Source organism: Crotalus tigris, unplaced genomic scaffold (genome assembly GCF_016545835.1).
Source record: "Crotalus tigris isolate CLP2741 ecotype Arizona unplaced genomic scaffold, ASM1654583v1 scf7180000024472.5447098, whole genome shotgun sequence".
Lineage (NCBI taxonomy): Eukaryota > Metazoa > Chordata > Lepidosauria > Squamata > Viperidae > Crotalus > Crotalus tigris.
In genome coordinates this window covers 1,416,941-1,430,294 of record NW_024100643.1, presented here as the reverse complement: position 1 = coordinate 1,430,294, position 13,354 = coordinate 1,416,941, and the positions used below count along the sequence as shown (strand labels likewise).

The following is a 13,354-nucleotide window of genomic DNA, read 5'->3' as shown; positions in this document are numbered from 1 at the left end:
TATCCTGTAGTCTGCAATTTTTCTGAAATCAATTCATATTCCCATACCATTCAAAGAGTGTTCATCCCAAAGTCTATAGCTAAATGTCTATAAAAATTCTCAGTCATCCAGATCATGGTTGTCCCAAAGGTGCTTTTTCAAGAGGCAACTGGACTCCACAACACAGCCCTTTCAGGAAGCCTTCCAAGAAGGCTTCACACCAATTTGCACTACTCAGATGACCCTGAAGACACAGACAAACCCAAGTGGCCTCAACAACTCTCTAAAAAATGAAATAACCAGCTTCTGCAAGAAATATAAATGCTTCCATTCCCCATCATCCAGTCAGAGCTGAAGAAGCTTCTTGGATGAGAAGCGAAACATCTTCAAAGAAAAACAAGAAAATTACCTCTTTAAAAAAGCACCTTTAGGACAACCATGTCCTGGATGATTGATAATCTCCAAACAGATTCTCTTTTGGAAAAAGTCAAATTTTATGTCTAATTTTTTGTTTGGCTGAGACAACAAATTTATGCCTGTTGTTTCAAGACTTATGTATTTTATGTTACAGCATTCCAAAGTATCCAAGCTAACTGTTATATGGAAGTCTAATCTCACATCCAACATAATAATTCAATACTTTATAAGACACTGGGAGGTAAAGACTAGATCTAGAATATGAAGGATCTTCTACAGCAAAACAAGTAATTGTACAGGTAGTCCTTGGATTTTAACAGAAATTTCCATTGCTAATGAGAATGTGTTGCTTAGTACAACTGTCCTGGCAGTCTTGGTTGCCATTGTTAAGCAAGGAGTGCACAGATTGCTAAGTGAGCACCTCATGTTATCGTGAGGATATACATGATGACTATAATGTTGATCAAATGGCTGAAGGACAACATGTAGGTCATAAATAGGCTGTGAACGTTATTTTTTTCAGCATTGCCATAAGTTTGAATGACTGCTTTACAAAAATTTGGTAGGTGAAAACTACTTGTATAGTAATTGCATTTTAAAAAACTCGAAAGCTAGCACTGAATTAGAATAATAAAATCACATTAAATTATCCACAAAAAGTTTATCCATAAACACTACAGAATTGCTTGCAAAATGTTTAATAGTGATGAAATAAAGAGTATTCTCAAAGGCCTGTCAGCTTATAGAATCAGATAAACATATGACAGAATTTGAATTATCTTGATTCAGTTTGGAGACAGGGATATTACTGAACAAAGTTAAATCTTGTTGCAATAACCAGGTATGTATAAATTTAGAATCTGTAAGCATTAAGTAGTAATAAAACAAAGTTCTCCTGACCAGAGCATGAACATAGTAAGTCAGGATATATGTCAAGCAAATAAATAGTTTAATTAGGTCAAGTAAGTTACACAAGACATATATTCAATAGTGATTTAAATAATACTACGTTGATGAAGAAGTATGTTTCTCTGTCAATGAAATCTTGTGATGGATATGGTGCTGTTTTTTTAAAACTGATTGTTCTGGTATTTTGAAAATGAGAACTAAAATCTAACACCACAGGTCATATACTAGATTCAATAGCATATACATCTTTAACTACCTCGATGTATATTATTGACAGGGAGGGAGGGAGTGGGGGGAAGTGGGAGGGAAACCAATGAAGACTTTGTCTTTATTTTTAATTTTTGGAAAGAAATCATGAAATCTAGACAAAATAAAAAGCCTGCTACTTATTTTATTCTAAACTGTAGTAGTCATTGGAGTTCATAATAAAAGAGGACAAATTATTTTATAGGGTCATTTTCAGATATAGATAATATTTTAAACTGGAATATAAAAGGAGATAATTCCAAGAAGGTGCAAAACTTGTTTAAAATGTGCTGAATTATTTTAATACTATATAGCTTCGTGCTCCATTTTGTTGCAAAATTCATCAAAAGGCAGCTAAATTTGTTGCAAAACTTAGTCAACATTGTTTAAAAGCACAGATTAAATGCACAAATTTCAAAGTTCTTATATTTTATTGTTATATATGCCTGCCAAATTCTGTCCAAGTTCTATATTCTATCGAAAGAGGATCATAATCCTGCAACCTATGTAAATAATATGTGTTAAATAATTTCTTATATATTTTCTTATATAATTTGTGCTGCTTCGCTTGTTAATGGCTTACAACTTCTAAATAAATTCCAGAACACTTTGTCTCTATTCTATTGTTTTAGTGGACATTGTTCATATATATTGCAACAATATGGCTTGTGCCAAAATCTAAAAGTTGCATGTCTGTAGCTTTTCTGCATTTTGTGGAATGTACATGTAAAAGGTTCCCCAAAATTACAAAACCAACCTAGTGATATTACACCTTATCCTTCAGAAATTGTGGAGATTTTATAAAATGAAACTCTTGAGGATATTCTGAAGTTCATTGGTCAGCAGCACATGGTCAAATGGATAAAGAATCACTAAGTTACCTGTCTGTGGTCTCTAAAAGTTTCTGAACAATTAATTCAAAGGATGAGGATAAACAGTATGTTGCAGGCTCTTCTTGATCATCAGCCACATCAGCAGCTTCATAAGCAGCTTCTGCCAAACTAGAGAAAGCCTGAAAGATATTAGGTGTCAGTAATTTAGAAGTTGACAATTTTAGGAAGTTTCCTATTTTGGTAAGAAATTAATTTCCTAATGTTGACTCCAACTTTGCATCTTTCTTTAACATTTTCGTGTTCCATTATTTGATAAATTAAGAAGTCAAACAATAGGTCCAATCACTACCAAACATTTTTTACTTTAGCACCATTGTTTTATCTGTAACTTTATATAGATTATTCTCAATTTATGACCATTTATATAACAATCATTTGAAGTTATGACAATGCTGAAAAAAGTGACTTATGATTCGTGTAATATGCCTCATGGTCACATGAACAAAATTTGCATGCTTGGCAACCAGAATGTATTTATGATAGCTGCAGTGACATTATCACTGGGGTCACATGATCACCATATATAACCTTCCCAGAGGGCTTCTGACAAACAAAATCAATGGGAAAGCCAAATTTGCTTAATGACAGAGGGAGCTTCTTAATGACTACAGTGATTTGCTCACACCATGGCAAAAAAAATATCATAAATACTTAATTGCATTGCTTAGTAATAAAAATTCTGGTCCCAGCTGTGGTCATAAGTCGAGGACTACCTGTACATTTGGAGCAACTGCAGATTTAAAACTACAAGCCTTATTTTCCTAATTTATCTAGGACTCAAATGTTTATTCAGAATAAAAATTCTGACTTACCCAGCATACGTTGGAGGCCACCCTTGGCTCTGCACTCAAACCTTCAATTAGGCACTGCAGCAATGGAGTAAGATAAATATCATTTATGGCTGCCTCAGGTAACAGCTCACAGATCCGACCCACAGTCCAGGCGGTTGTATCTCTGACGACAACACTGGGGTCCTTCATTAACTCTATAAGAGTAGGCATAGCCTAGGAGAAAAATAGCCAATTGTCAATTTCATGTCTAAAATAGTTTTCAAAATCCTTGTATTTCCAACTGGCTCCTTCAGCTCTGGGGGGCTCAGTTAGATCTCAGAGCAGGCAAGCTGTAAGGTATATTTTTACCAATCAGGCCCATATGTATTTAAAATGGAAGTATAGGTTACTCTGATAGGTATTACTCCAAAATATTGAATAATGTAATATTGTGGCTAAAATATATCACAGAGATTTCAAGTTCACTGGTTTGTCATGAAATATTCAGTATTCAAATATTGAAACTTGAGCCAATTTAGCAAAACTTATGCACACAATAAAACTAGCAGAGGATTTAATGAATCTTAAACAATAAACCATTGACTGAATATTAGCATCTAATACCAGGTACCGGGATTAGTTAGTAATAATTCAATAATTGAGCAAAAGGAAAGCATGTCTAGGGAGAGAAGATGCTGGACATATTAAACATGGCAACTTAGAGGAGGAAAAACTTTTACTTTATGCTATAGGCATTTATTATTTGTCAAATTTAGGTACTGCCCAACTCACACAGACTCAGGATAGGGTACAGTTAAAAACATAATATCTTAAAAACCATATAAAATATGATACCTTAATGAAAGGAGCCAGTAAAAATAAGGATAAAGTAAGCTGGAAGTTAAAAGACAGAGGGAGGGCCATCAAGACGCCAACCATCCTGTTGATATTACATACATGCATACATACGCATATGTATACAATATGAAATTACTTAAATTCATGGCTGCAATGGCAAGCTTAACGTAATACCAGAAAATATTTATTTTTTGATGTTACTATCTGATATGTCACTAATTTCAGAATTAAATGTGCAGAATGTGGAGTAATTGCAAAATTAACAGCATATATTCATAACAGAAATTTGACAATTTAAGGAAGAATGACTTCCATATATATTATGTAATGCTTTTTGTTTAGCAACTGCAGTTAGAACTGTGAACCTGGTTGTTAAGCAAAACAGTTATTAAGTGAAACCGAAATGGTCTTCAGCTTTCCTTTACAGTAAATGCCAAGAATTGGTTGTAAATTGCTTTTTCATCACTGTGAACAGTTCTAAATGAGGCCACTGCTAAACAAGCACTACCTATATGCAACTAGACAAAATAAGCATTTACAGTATGTTTAAAGGGAAAAAGAGTGGACCTGAAATCATAAATATGAATGTTGTATATCAGAATACAATAAAGAGGAAATTAGAAATTAAATATTTATCTGAAATAAAACAAAATGATGGTAACTCTGGCACTCTTCAAAAAAGATTTTTAAAAACCATTTTAGTTATTGTGAAAAACCTTTGCTTCTTGTTAAAAAAGCAAAAAAAAAAGTATTTTCTTTTTTATGGTTAATTTGTTGTCACCAATGTATTGCTAATTGTATAACTTTGGCAATTTCTCTGTTCACTTATAGATACCAAGTCTTTGCATCGCTTGATATAAGAAAATTAAAAAAAGAAATCCAGTTCACAAATCTCAGGACACAAACTAGATGACAGGTGGAAATGGCAAGCCAATATAGTATTTTAAAGGCAATCACTAATTCCTTGAATTAGGCAAAAAATCAATAGCCACTGTAAAGTAAGTCTGATGTGCCAATCTGTGTTTAAAACATAGTATCTGTGGAAAAGATAATCATATAGGCTGTCTTGAATTAATGTATCACAAAAGTGCAGAAAAATATAGTTCATTTATACTGCACCAACATTGCTTTGCATTGGTTCTGAATCGTTTGCTTTTTCTGCTGGAAAGGTGTGCTTTCAATGGGAATACTCAGAATGAAATAAGACAAATACAGATTTTAGTCTTCTAACACAACAGAATATGTAAGAATTGCTATAAGCAAGTTGTTCTATATTTATTTTTATAAAGTGGAATCAGAATCTGATCTGATTTGCCAAGGTTTCAGCCAATAAAAAAGATGTTCTTCAAATATGGTGCTTTGTAAGATATGGGATAGACTGTCTCCCCATAAGTCCTACTCCTCAAAATCACTGCAGAAGCAGAAGGCAGAGGAACCAGTCACTTCTCCGATCACAAGCAATTAAAGCAGAATTTGATTATAATAGTTGTCTTTTCTTGTCATGGTGTCCTTTTCTGGGAGAAAAATCGAATGAAGCCTTTCTGAAAGGTTCATATCATTTTATTGTACCAGAGCAATATATTATGCTACAAGACTTTCAGATCTTTTGTACCACAACAATGGTTGCACCAACAGTATTATGATTGTGGCGCATACTTATTTGATCAAAATAAAGACATCAAATGCATAGTACATTTAAGATAAATTCATTTTAGTCTTAGGGCCAATTCAACATAATGTCAAGTATATATATTGTCCTTGCTATTTTCCTTATGCACCTTCTATTCTCACAATATTATGAAGTTATTTTTAGTCAAAGAGACACATAATTAATATATTTACAAACCAGTTATCTAATTTGCAAGATTTCATTTCAAAAGAAATGTATTTTTAGCACAAACCTCCCTCACCTGAATGACAAGAGGTTTTAGCTGGTTTGGTTCTGGGCCTTCTAAAATGCACCCAAATGCCATAACAGCAGCATCTCGATATCGCCAGTCAATATTTTTTATGTGTTCTTTAATGAAGGGCAAAACATGGGGTACAATGTCATCCTCACAACAGGTTGCCAGAAGCATCAGGCAGACCCCAGCTGCTTTACAGGGGTTCCAATCATCATCGTCGTCATTCTCATCCTAAGTGAAGAAAAATGGGAAGAAACAATATTCAGGATTATATTTTAAATGGCCAAAATCTCATTTTATAATAAATCTGATTAGATTTCAGGTAAGAACACTTATTTCTCATAATATTTGACAATCTTATACAAATTCAATATATACTTTGGGGCCCCAAATTAGGAAAATGTCTGATTTTGAACACCAACCCAACATTTGTCAAAAACTCAGTAATAAAGTAGTGATCTGATAAAGACAAATTTAATGGCAGATTGATAATTCCTTTAAAAGCAAAGTGGTAAGAGTGATACAACAGAAATGGATATAATTTGGTGCAAGATTAACAGAATTGTATTTTTAATATCAGCTGAGGCTTCAGTGCAGGAAGCAGGAAGGGAAATAGGAAATGCCTCTTAGTTCTGTTCAGGGCAGAGTATTTCTTCAAGCAACTGTCTCCAATTGGACAATATGCAATAATTTTGGAATACTATATGGCTATGAGTAAGAGATTGCATCCACTCATAAATCAGAGGTGATAATTCTTATTATGATGGACTGCCCATTGATGAATGAATGCTATCGCTACAGCAGAGGTCTTCAAAATTGGCCTTTTTATGACTTATGCACTTCAACACCCAGAATTCCTCAGCCAGTGTGCTTGCTCTACAGAATTACTGCAATTATTTTATATTTTTTGTGTATAAAAGTTATATATTAAACAAAAAATACCTAACAAATAGAACACACAGGTTTCTTTTTGCAGACCAGGCCATTTTAGGCTTGTTCTTTTAATTTTTCCACAATAATTATTATATGCCAGTCCTCCCCAATCTGACATTTTCCAAGATTTTAATTGCCTATTGTAAGACCAGACCAAACAGTAAAATATACTAGGAGATGAATTTCAATATAGCTTGGAAGATACCAAGCTGCTGAAAACTATGGGCCCTGAAACTACAGATATTATTTTGCTTAATGACTGTCTTGTTTAGTGATCAAAGTTACAACAGCATTGAAAAAATAACTTTACAACTAAATCAATCTCCTATGACTATTGCAATTTTCCTGAAATTCAGGTATTTCATAGCTGTAAAGTGTTTAAAACCTTGCAGTGTCTCACAGTCATGTGGTTACCATATACAGGCTTCCAACAGGCAAAATCAGTGAAGAATCACGGCAGAAGTGAGGAGGTACATCTGTTGTTACATATGGTATATATATGTTTTATATATATACACTTGATGATGCATCACTAAGCTACAGAATTGCTGATCCCAAGGACAACCTGAACATTACTTACCTGTTTAGTCAATGTTTGTGTCAGAATTGGGACTAGATACTGGAGAGCACCCTTGGCATAGAATTTACTAGTATGCTCTGGGGGCCGTCCTTGTTCTGCTGCCTGCAAAAGAAATAATACAAATGTCTTAATTCCAACTAAACATGTATTTACGCCCCTTCCCTATCTGAATTGAGATACATATGTGCAGGTTGCATTTACTTTGAAAATCTCATGGGAATAACAATACTGCAAGATTGTTTGCTAACATATATTCAAGTGTATGTGCAAATACATGAATAGATGGCTAATGGATAATGTAAATAATTATTACATTAACTTAATTAGTTACGGCAGCATTATTGCCCAATGTTTCATGAATCATCTTATTTCCATTTGCTCGCTAAGAGAAGATTCAACCCTTCCAACACCAAGTCAAAAGGCTTTATGTTTTTGTAAGCTTACTCCCTATATGATTGAGAGAATTAGAGAAGGATATATAAAGGTGGTACAAGTTTTGAATGTGCGACTGTGGCAGTGTTAAGAGTAACAAAAACACAGAAAAAATAGAAATGATTCCAATGTGTAAAGTTATGTTAATAGAGAGTACTAAGAAGGATATTTGATGGAATTATAAAAAAGGCTGTAGATTAAGCAAAAGGACATTAAGCAAATGATTAGGAATATATATGCACATAGTTGCAAAGCACGTAATCAAAGAAACAATTAAGATTAAAAGGGACAAAGAAAATGTGTACTAAGTTTGATGAAAAAAATATTTGGGTGGGAAAAGAACTAAATACGAGACATCTAGTAAAGTAAATTAAACATTTAAATTATGAAATTGTTTAGATTAAAACTAAAGTGAAGGAATGGAGAAATATGTTTTATTTATTTATTCATTTAATTTATCAATTTCTATTGTCTCCCATCTCAATCCAATTGACTCTGGGCAGCAAATATTACAATAATTAAAATCATAAAAACTGCAAGCCAGTTACAAATTATATATATAGGAAACCAAAAATTATAATTACATGAGAATTAACAGTTTACCCAGATAACAGCTCCCCCAACACTTTCAAGAGCTCATGTTTTGGCACATAGCCAGGTCTTTAAAGCAGAGATCCCCAACCTTTTGGGCACCAGGAACCGGTTATATGGAGAGAGATTTTTCCGTGGACTGGAGAGTGTGTGGTTTTGTGTGCTGCCTGCATCCTGCGGATGGGTCTTTGCTTGTTTGTGCAGATCAGTTGCTGGCATGCCACGGCCCGGTACTGGTCCATGGACCAGAGGTTGGGACCCCTGCTTTAAAGCCTTAAAGAAGGGTAACAGCTCCAAAGAATAGGGGTTACTGCAGAGAAGACAAGCTTCCTAGTCCCTACTAGCTGACATTTCTTGGCTGATGAGACCCACAGTATCTCTAAACTACTAAACCAAATTAGAAAGATAGAAACTTTTGAAAGAAAATAGTCCTTTAATTAATTGGTTCCTAAGCCACATAGGGCTTTAAACTAGTATCCTGAATTGCACCTGGACGCATACCAGCAAATAGTGCAGTTCTTGTAGCAGCATTACCACATAACTGTCACTATCATTTACCTGGCAGCTACATTTTATAACACTTGAAATTTCTGAATGCTTGGGTCTTTTGAAAATTGCACACAGAATGGCATGGTAATTGTTTTTTCTCCTGCTCACCAATAGCTGATTTTACCACCAAAGCTGATTCTATAGCAGCACAATCCCCAAATTTGAACAGAAGCAACTAGGAATGACCAACACGACTCTCCAACAACCGTGGACTATCTCAACAGTTGCAATTTTCAGTAGGAGTATGCAGGTCTTCATCTCTTCCTTTTGTTTTAAGTGTGCGTCAGTTTTAACTACATGTTTTGAAATTTCCTTTTTTCTTTTATCTTTAACTGTTAATTGACCGTTGAATGTGGATTTATTCTAATCCTTTGCTGGATTTTAATGTGATTTTTTGCATATTTTTATTGCTTTATTTTGGAATTGCAGATCGCTTTCACTGTAAGGAAGTCAATAGTAATCTTCTGGCTAGTGAAAGTGATCAAATTTGATCTGAATTTTCACTACAAGGATTTTATATTCTATTAATTTTTTAAAAGCTCTGGTCTTATTTTTTTTAACCTCTAATGGGAATTTCTCTTGTCTATTCACTTTTCATTGTGAGAAATATTATCTCGTTTTTTTCTGTGATTATTCTGTTATATCAACTTCCCCTTTAATTGACAGGGAATGTTTCTATTTGTGAAAGCTCAGTTATAGGAGAGTTTTGGACTATATTAAAAATATAAATAATCAAATTAATGTTAAAGCCCTTTGGAAGCCTTTGGAAAAAAATGTTGGAAAAATGCTTTTTGACTCACAAACTCAATTGAAAACTTAGATATAAAGTTTGATAAAATAACTAAAGATGATACTCAGATACAAGGAACAGCAGTTAAAAAAAGATTTGCAATCTGATGACTGGAATATAATTTATTGCTGATAGATTAGAAGGAGGAATCTGATTTGAAAACTGCAGGCATATTGGAAAAAGCTGAAAGGGGCGTGAATTCTAAAGACTTGGAGATAATAGAATCGATGAATGATGGACTGTTCTTTCTCAACAAATTTCCAAATGCTTTTCATGGATAACCCTATATACAGTACATTGCAGTAATCGAGCGAGAGGAAAAAGGACATGAGTGACTATGAGCTAAGCCCTGTACAAGAATGGGTGCAACTGTTGCATACCCTTAAGATATGCAAAGACGACTTCCGGTTCTGGTTCGCGGCATCATTAGTCGTACTGAGAGACTTCTCTCCTTGTCGACTAGGTTTCCCTCCATCGGTGGACCCTTATACGGGTCCAAAGTCGCCCTGGAGGGTGGGACTTCTGTCGAGGAGGTTGGGGTCCGGCTGCGGAGGAGCGGCGGCTCCTCCAGCTATCCGGACGAAACTCTTGAGGACTGACAGAGAAGATCGGCCAGGAAAATGGCTGATCGCCCTGCCGCTTCAGACTGTAAGCCAAACAATATCTAAGCTTTTAGTGCCCCCGTGGTGAATCCGGGTGAGAATTTTTTCTTATTTTTCTCTCTTTTCCGTTTATTTTTTCGATTATGTGCCTGTAAAGAGCTCCTGAAATTATTTCCCTGACTTGGAAAGGCGGCTTCTGCTTTTTTATGGGAAAAAAGGCATTTCACAAACACTGAAAGGCTATAATCTATTTTTATTGGGACACTAAAAAGGAAAAAAAAAGGAAAAGGCTTCTCTCTCCTTTCTTTTAAAGAAATTTACTATTTCTACATATATATATATATATATATTTATTACCTTAAAAGACAGGGGAAAAGAAAGAACTGATTTTTGGAAAGGACTTTCTTAACTTACTGAGGACATCTAGTGGTGAAAATTTAATACTGCAACCCTGCTTATTTCTTCTTATGAACTTTAAAACACTAAAGATAAACTGCACCTGTGAAGCTGTGGGGGTGGATGTTTTTACATTAAACAAAGCCTCTACAAAAAAGAAAAAGAGATCTCCTTTTAAGCATCAGTATTAAAATGGAGAAACCTCAGATACAACTGAATTGTGCACTTATATTGGAAAAGATTTATGAGGCCATTGCAGAAATTTGTGCTACATTTAAAAACTGTACTTCAGAATTAAGATCTAGAGACTCTACTATATTTGCCCAAACTGATGTCCAGGTTACAACTGATTATGGCATAAATTAAAATGTCCCAGAAGAGGAATTTACAGAGATAGAAGTGGAATTTACTTCATCTGACAATCCCTTCTCCAACAACTTAAGAGAACCAGAAGAAGCAAAGACTAAGACTTCAAAATACAAAGCAACTACATCGCAAAGAGTACAGAAAAAGACGTTTACTGCAGAGGAAGAGATTTATACTCTCTCAAAGATTATTACAAGCAATAAGAATTGATTTATTGGTTGAAAGAGAAAAAAGATGCTTAATACAGAGAAAGGGACATACATTTGCTCAAAGATTACTACAAGCATCGAGAATGGATTTACTGGTTGAAAGGGAAGCATCTTTATAGAAGCCAGTGTGGCATAGAAAGAAACCCAGAATCAGACTCAAAAACAAATTTAAAAATGTTTAATGGAGCAAAAGGCAATGTTGATTTCATGGATTGTTTTCAGGATAATGATTTAGAGTTGAAAAATGCAATTATACACATGCGTGTTTAAATTAGTAAAAATTGTTGAATGGATTAAAAGGCAATGTTGGTTCTATGGATTGTTTTAAGGATAATGATTTAGACTTAGAAGTAAGAAATCTACAACTATACTCATGTGTGTTTAATTTAGTTTGATGACCTTTTTGCTTTATGGAAGTTTGTTTGGTATGGAAATATGAAAGTTAAATGTGGAATGAAAAAAGAAACTTGGCTTTACAGTGACTAAGAATACATTTCTTGGAGTAAAAGATTGATTTAGACTGGAATTTTGAAATGTTTAATTAATGAGGAGATTTTTGTGTATAATATGTTTCAATATGGTAATTAATTGGATGGAATTTGGTTTGTTTAATGAATGGAAATGAAATAAGTCAAATGATCTAGATTTAGAAGTAAGAAAATTATAACTATATATGTGTAATGTTTAATTAAGAGATATTTGTGTATAATAATACAATTTGATATGATAATATTGTCTTTTTTAAAACTAAATTAGTTATTATTGGAAGAAGAAATAAATAAGATTGGTAATAAAAAAGGGATGAGAGAGATTAAGAACTTGAATATATTTGCAAGAGATTTGAAGGGGTAATATGTTGATGTAAAACATTATTTGATTATGGTAATTGAAATTGATAAAGTTTTAATAAACAGGTTTAGTAGTAATAGAAATGTAGGATAGATATGAAATATATTAAATTTATTATATTATCTGAGGGAAATAGAGAGATTATAGCGAATGTATTAAGTCGAGCTGTTATTGTGTGATTTTATGTTGGAATCTGTGTTTACCCAAACACCACGGTGTGTCTCAAACACTTTGTCAACGCTGCAAATATTGTATATTCTTGCTTTTGACAATATGTAGAATTGTCTGGTAATTATGGAGTTAATACAGAGTAGAAGGGGGGTTGGGGGTAAAGCCAGGAAAGAAAGAGGAAGAAAACATTTGACCTTCACACTAATTGGATAATGTGAGATATGACGGCTAATTTAGGGAGGGAACATGCTGATAATTTAACTCCTCAGAGGAAGAGAACTTAGATCCTAGCGTCCCTCCGTTGTGCCTGTGCCGACATTTTGTAACAATAAAAGACTTTTAGGAAAATAATGCCTGGAAGCTCTTTGGAATGTTTCATTAGCCGGAACCACAACACACTTTCTGTTAAAACTATAAAACTAATAAAATATATTTTTAAAAAAAGATATGCAAAGACATAACTGGAACTTGCTCTTCAAGCCCAAGTCCAAGAGGAACCCCAAGTTATGCACTGAGTCTCTAGATCAAAGCTTCCCTATCAAATACCAAAGATGGAAGAACCTTGTTCCAAGCCAGATTAAATACCCAAAGCCACTCCGTCTTGCTTGGATGGAATTAGAATCATTGCATCCCATTCAAGCTTTTATAAAGTCAATGTTTACATTTGGGGATAATAATGATACGGTAGAATTGTTTAGGAGTTATAGCAATACGTTGAAGAATAGAATTATATATGATTAATAGACTTGAATTATGAATATTTTGCATGAAAATGAAGTTGAAAGTCAGTTATTGAATGCAGTAAGCCAGGTACAGCATACTTAAGAACAAATGGAATGTTTAGCAATGGTTCAAACTGAATAAGGGAATCAATTGAATTCACACAGAAAAAATACATGCACCAATATTA

At 33.9% G+C, this 13,354-nt stretch overlaps 1 protein-coding gene across 1 annotated transcript in view; it reads right to left on the bottom strand.

Moving 5' to 3' along the window:
- Positions 1–13,354, bottom strand: part of KPNB1 (karyopherin subunit beta 1) — a 45,720-nt gene that overhangs the window by 14,765 nt on the left and 17,601 nt on the right. The window contains exons 9-12 of the mRNA XM_039333310.1: positions 7,490–7,591; positions 5,983–6,207; positions 3,257–3,448; positions 2,433–2,563 (exon numbers count right to left, since the gene is read on the bottom strand). Of these exons, the coding sequence (XP_039189244.1) occupies positions 2,433–2,563; positions 3,257–3,448; positions 5,983–6,207; positions 7,490–7,591 (650 nt within the window). The remainder of the gene's footprint in view (positions 1–2,432; positions 2,564–3,256; positions 3,449–5,982; positions 6,208–7,489; positions 7,592–13,354) is intronic.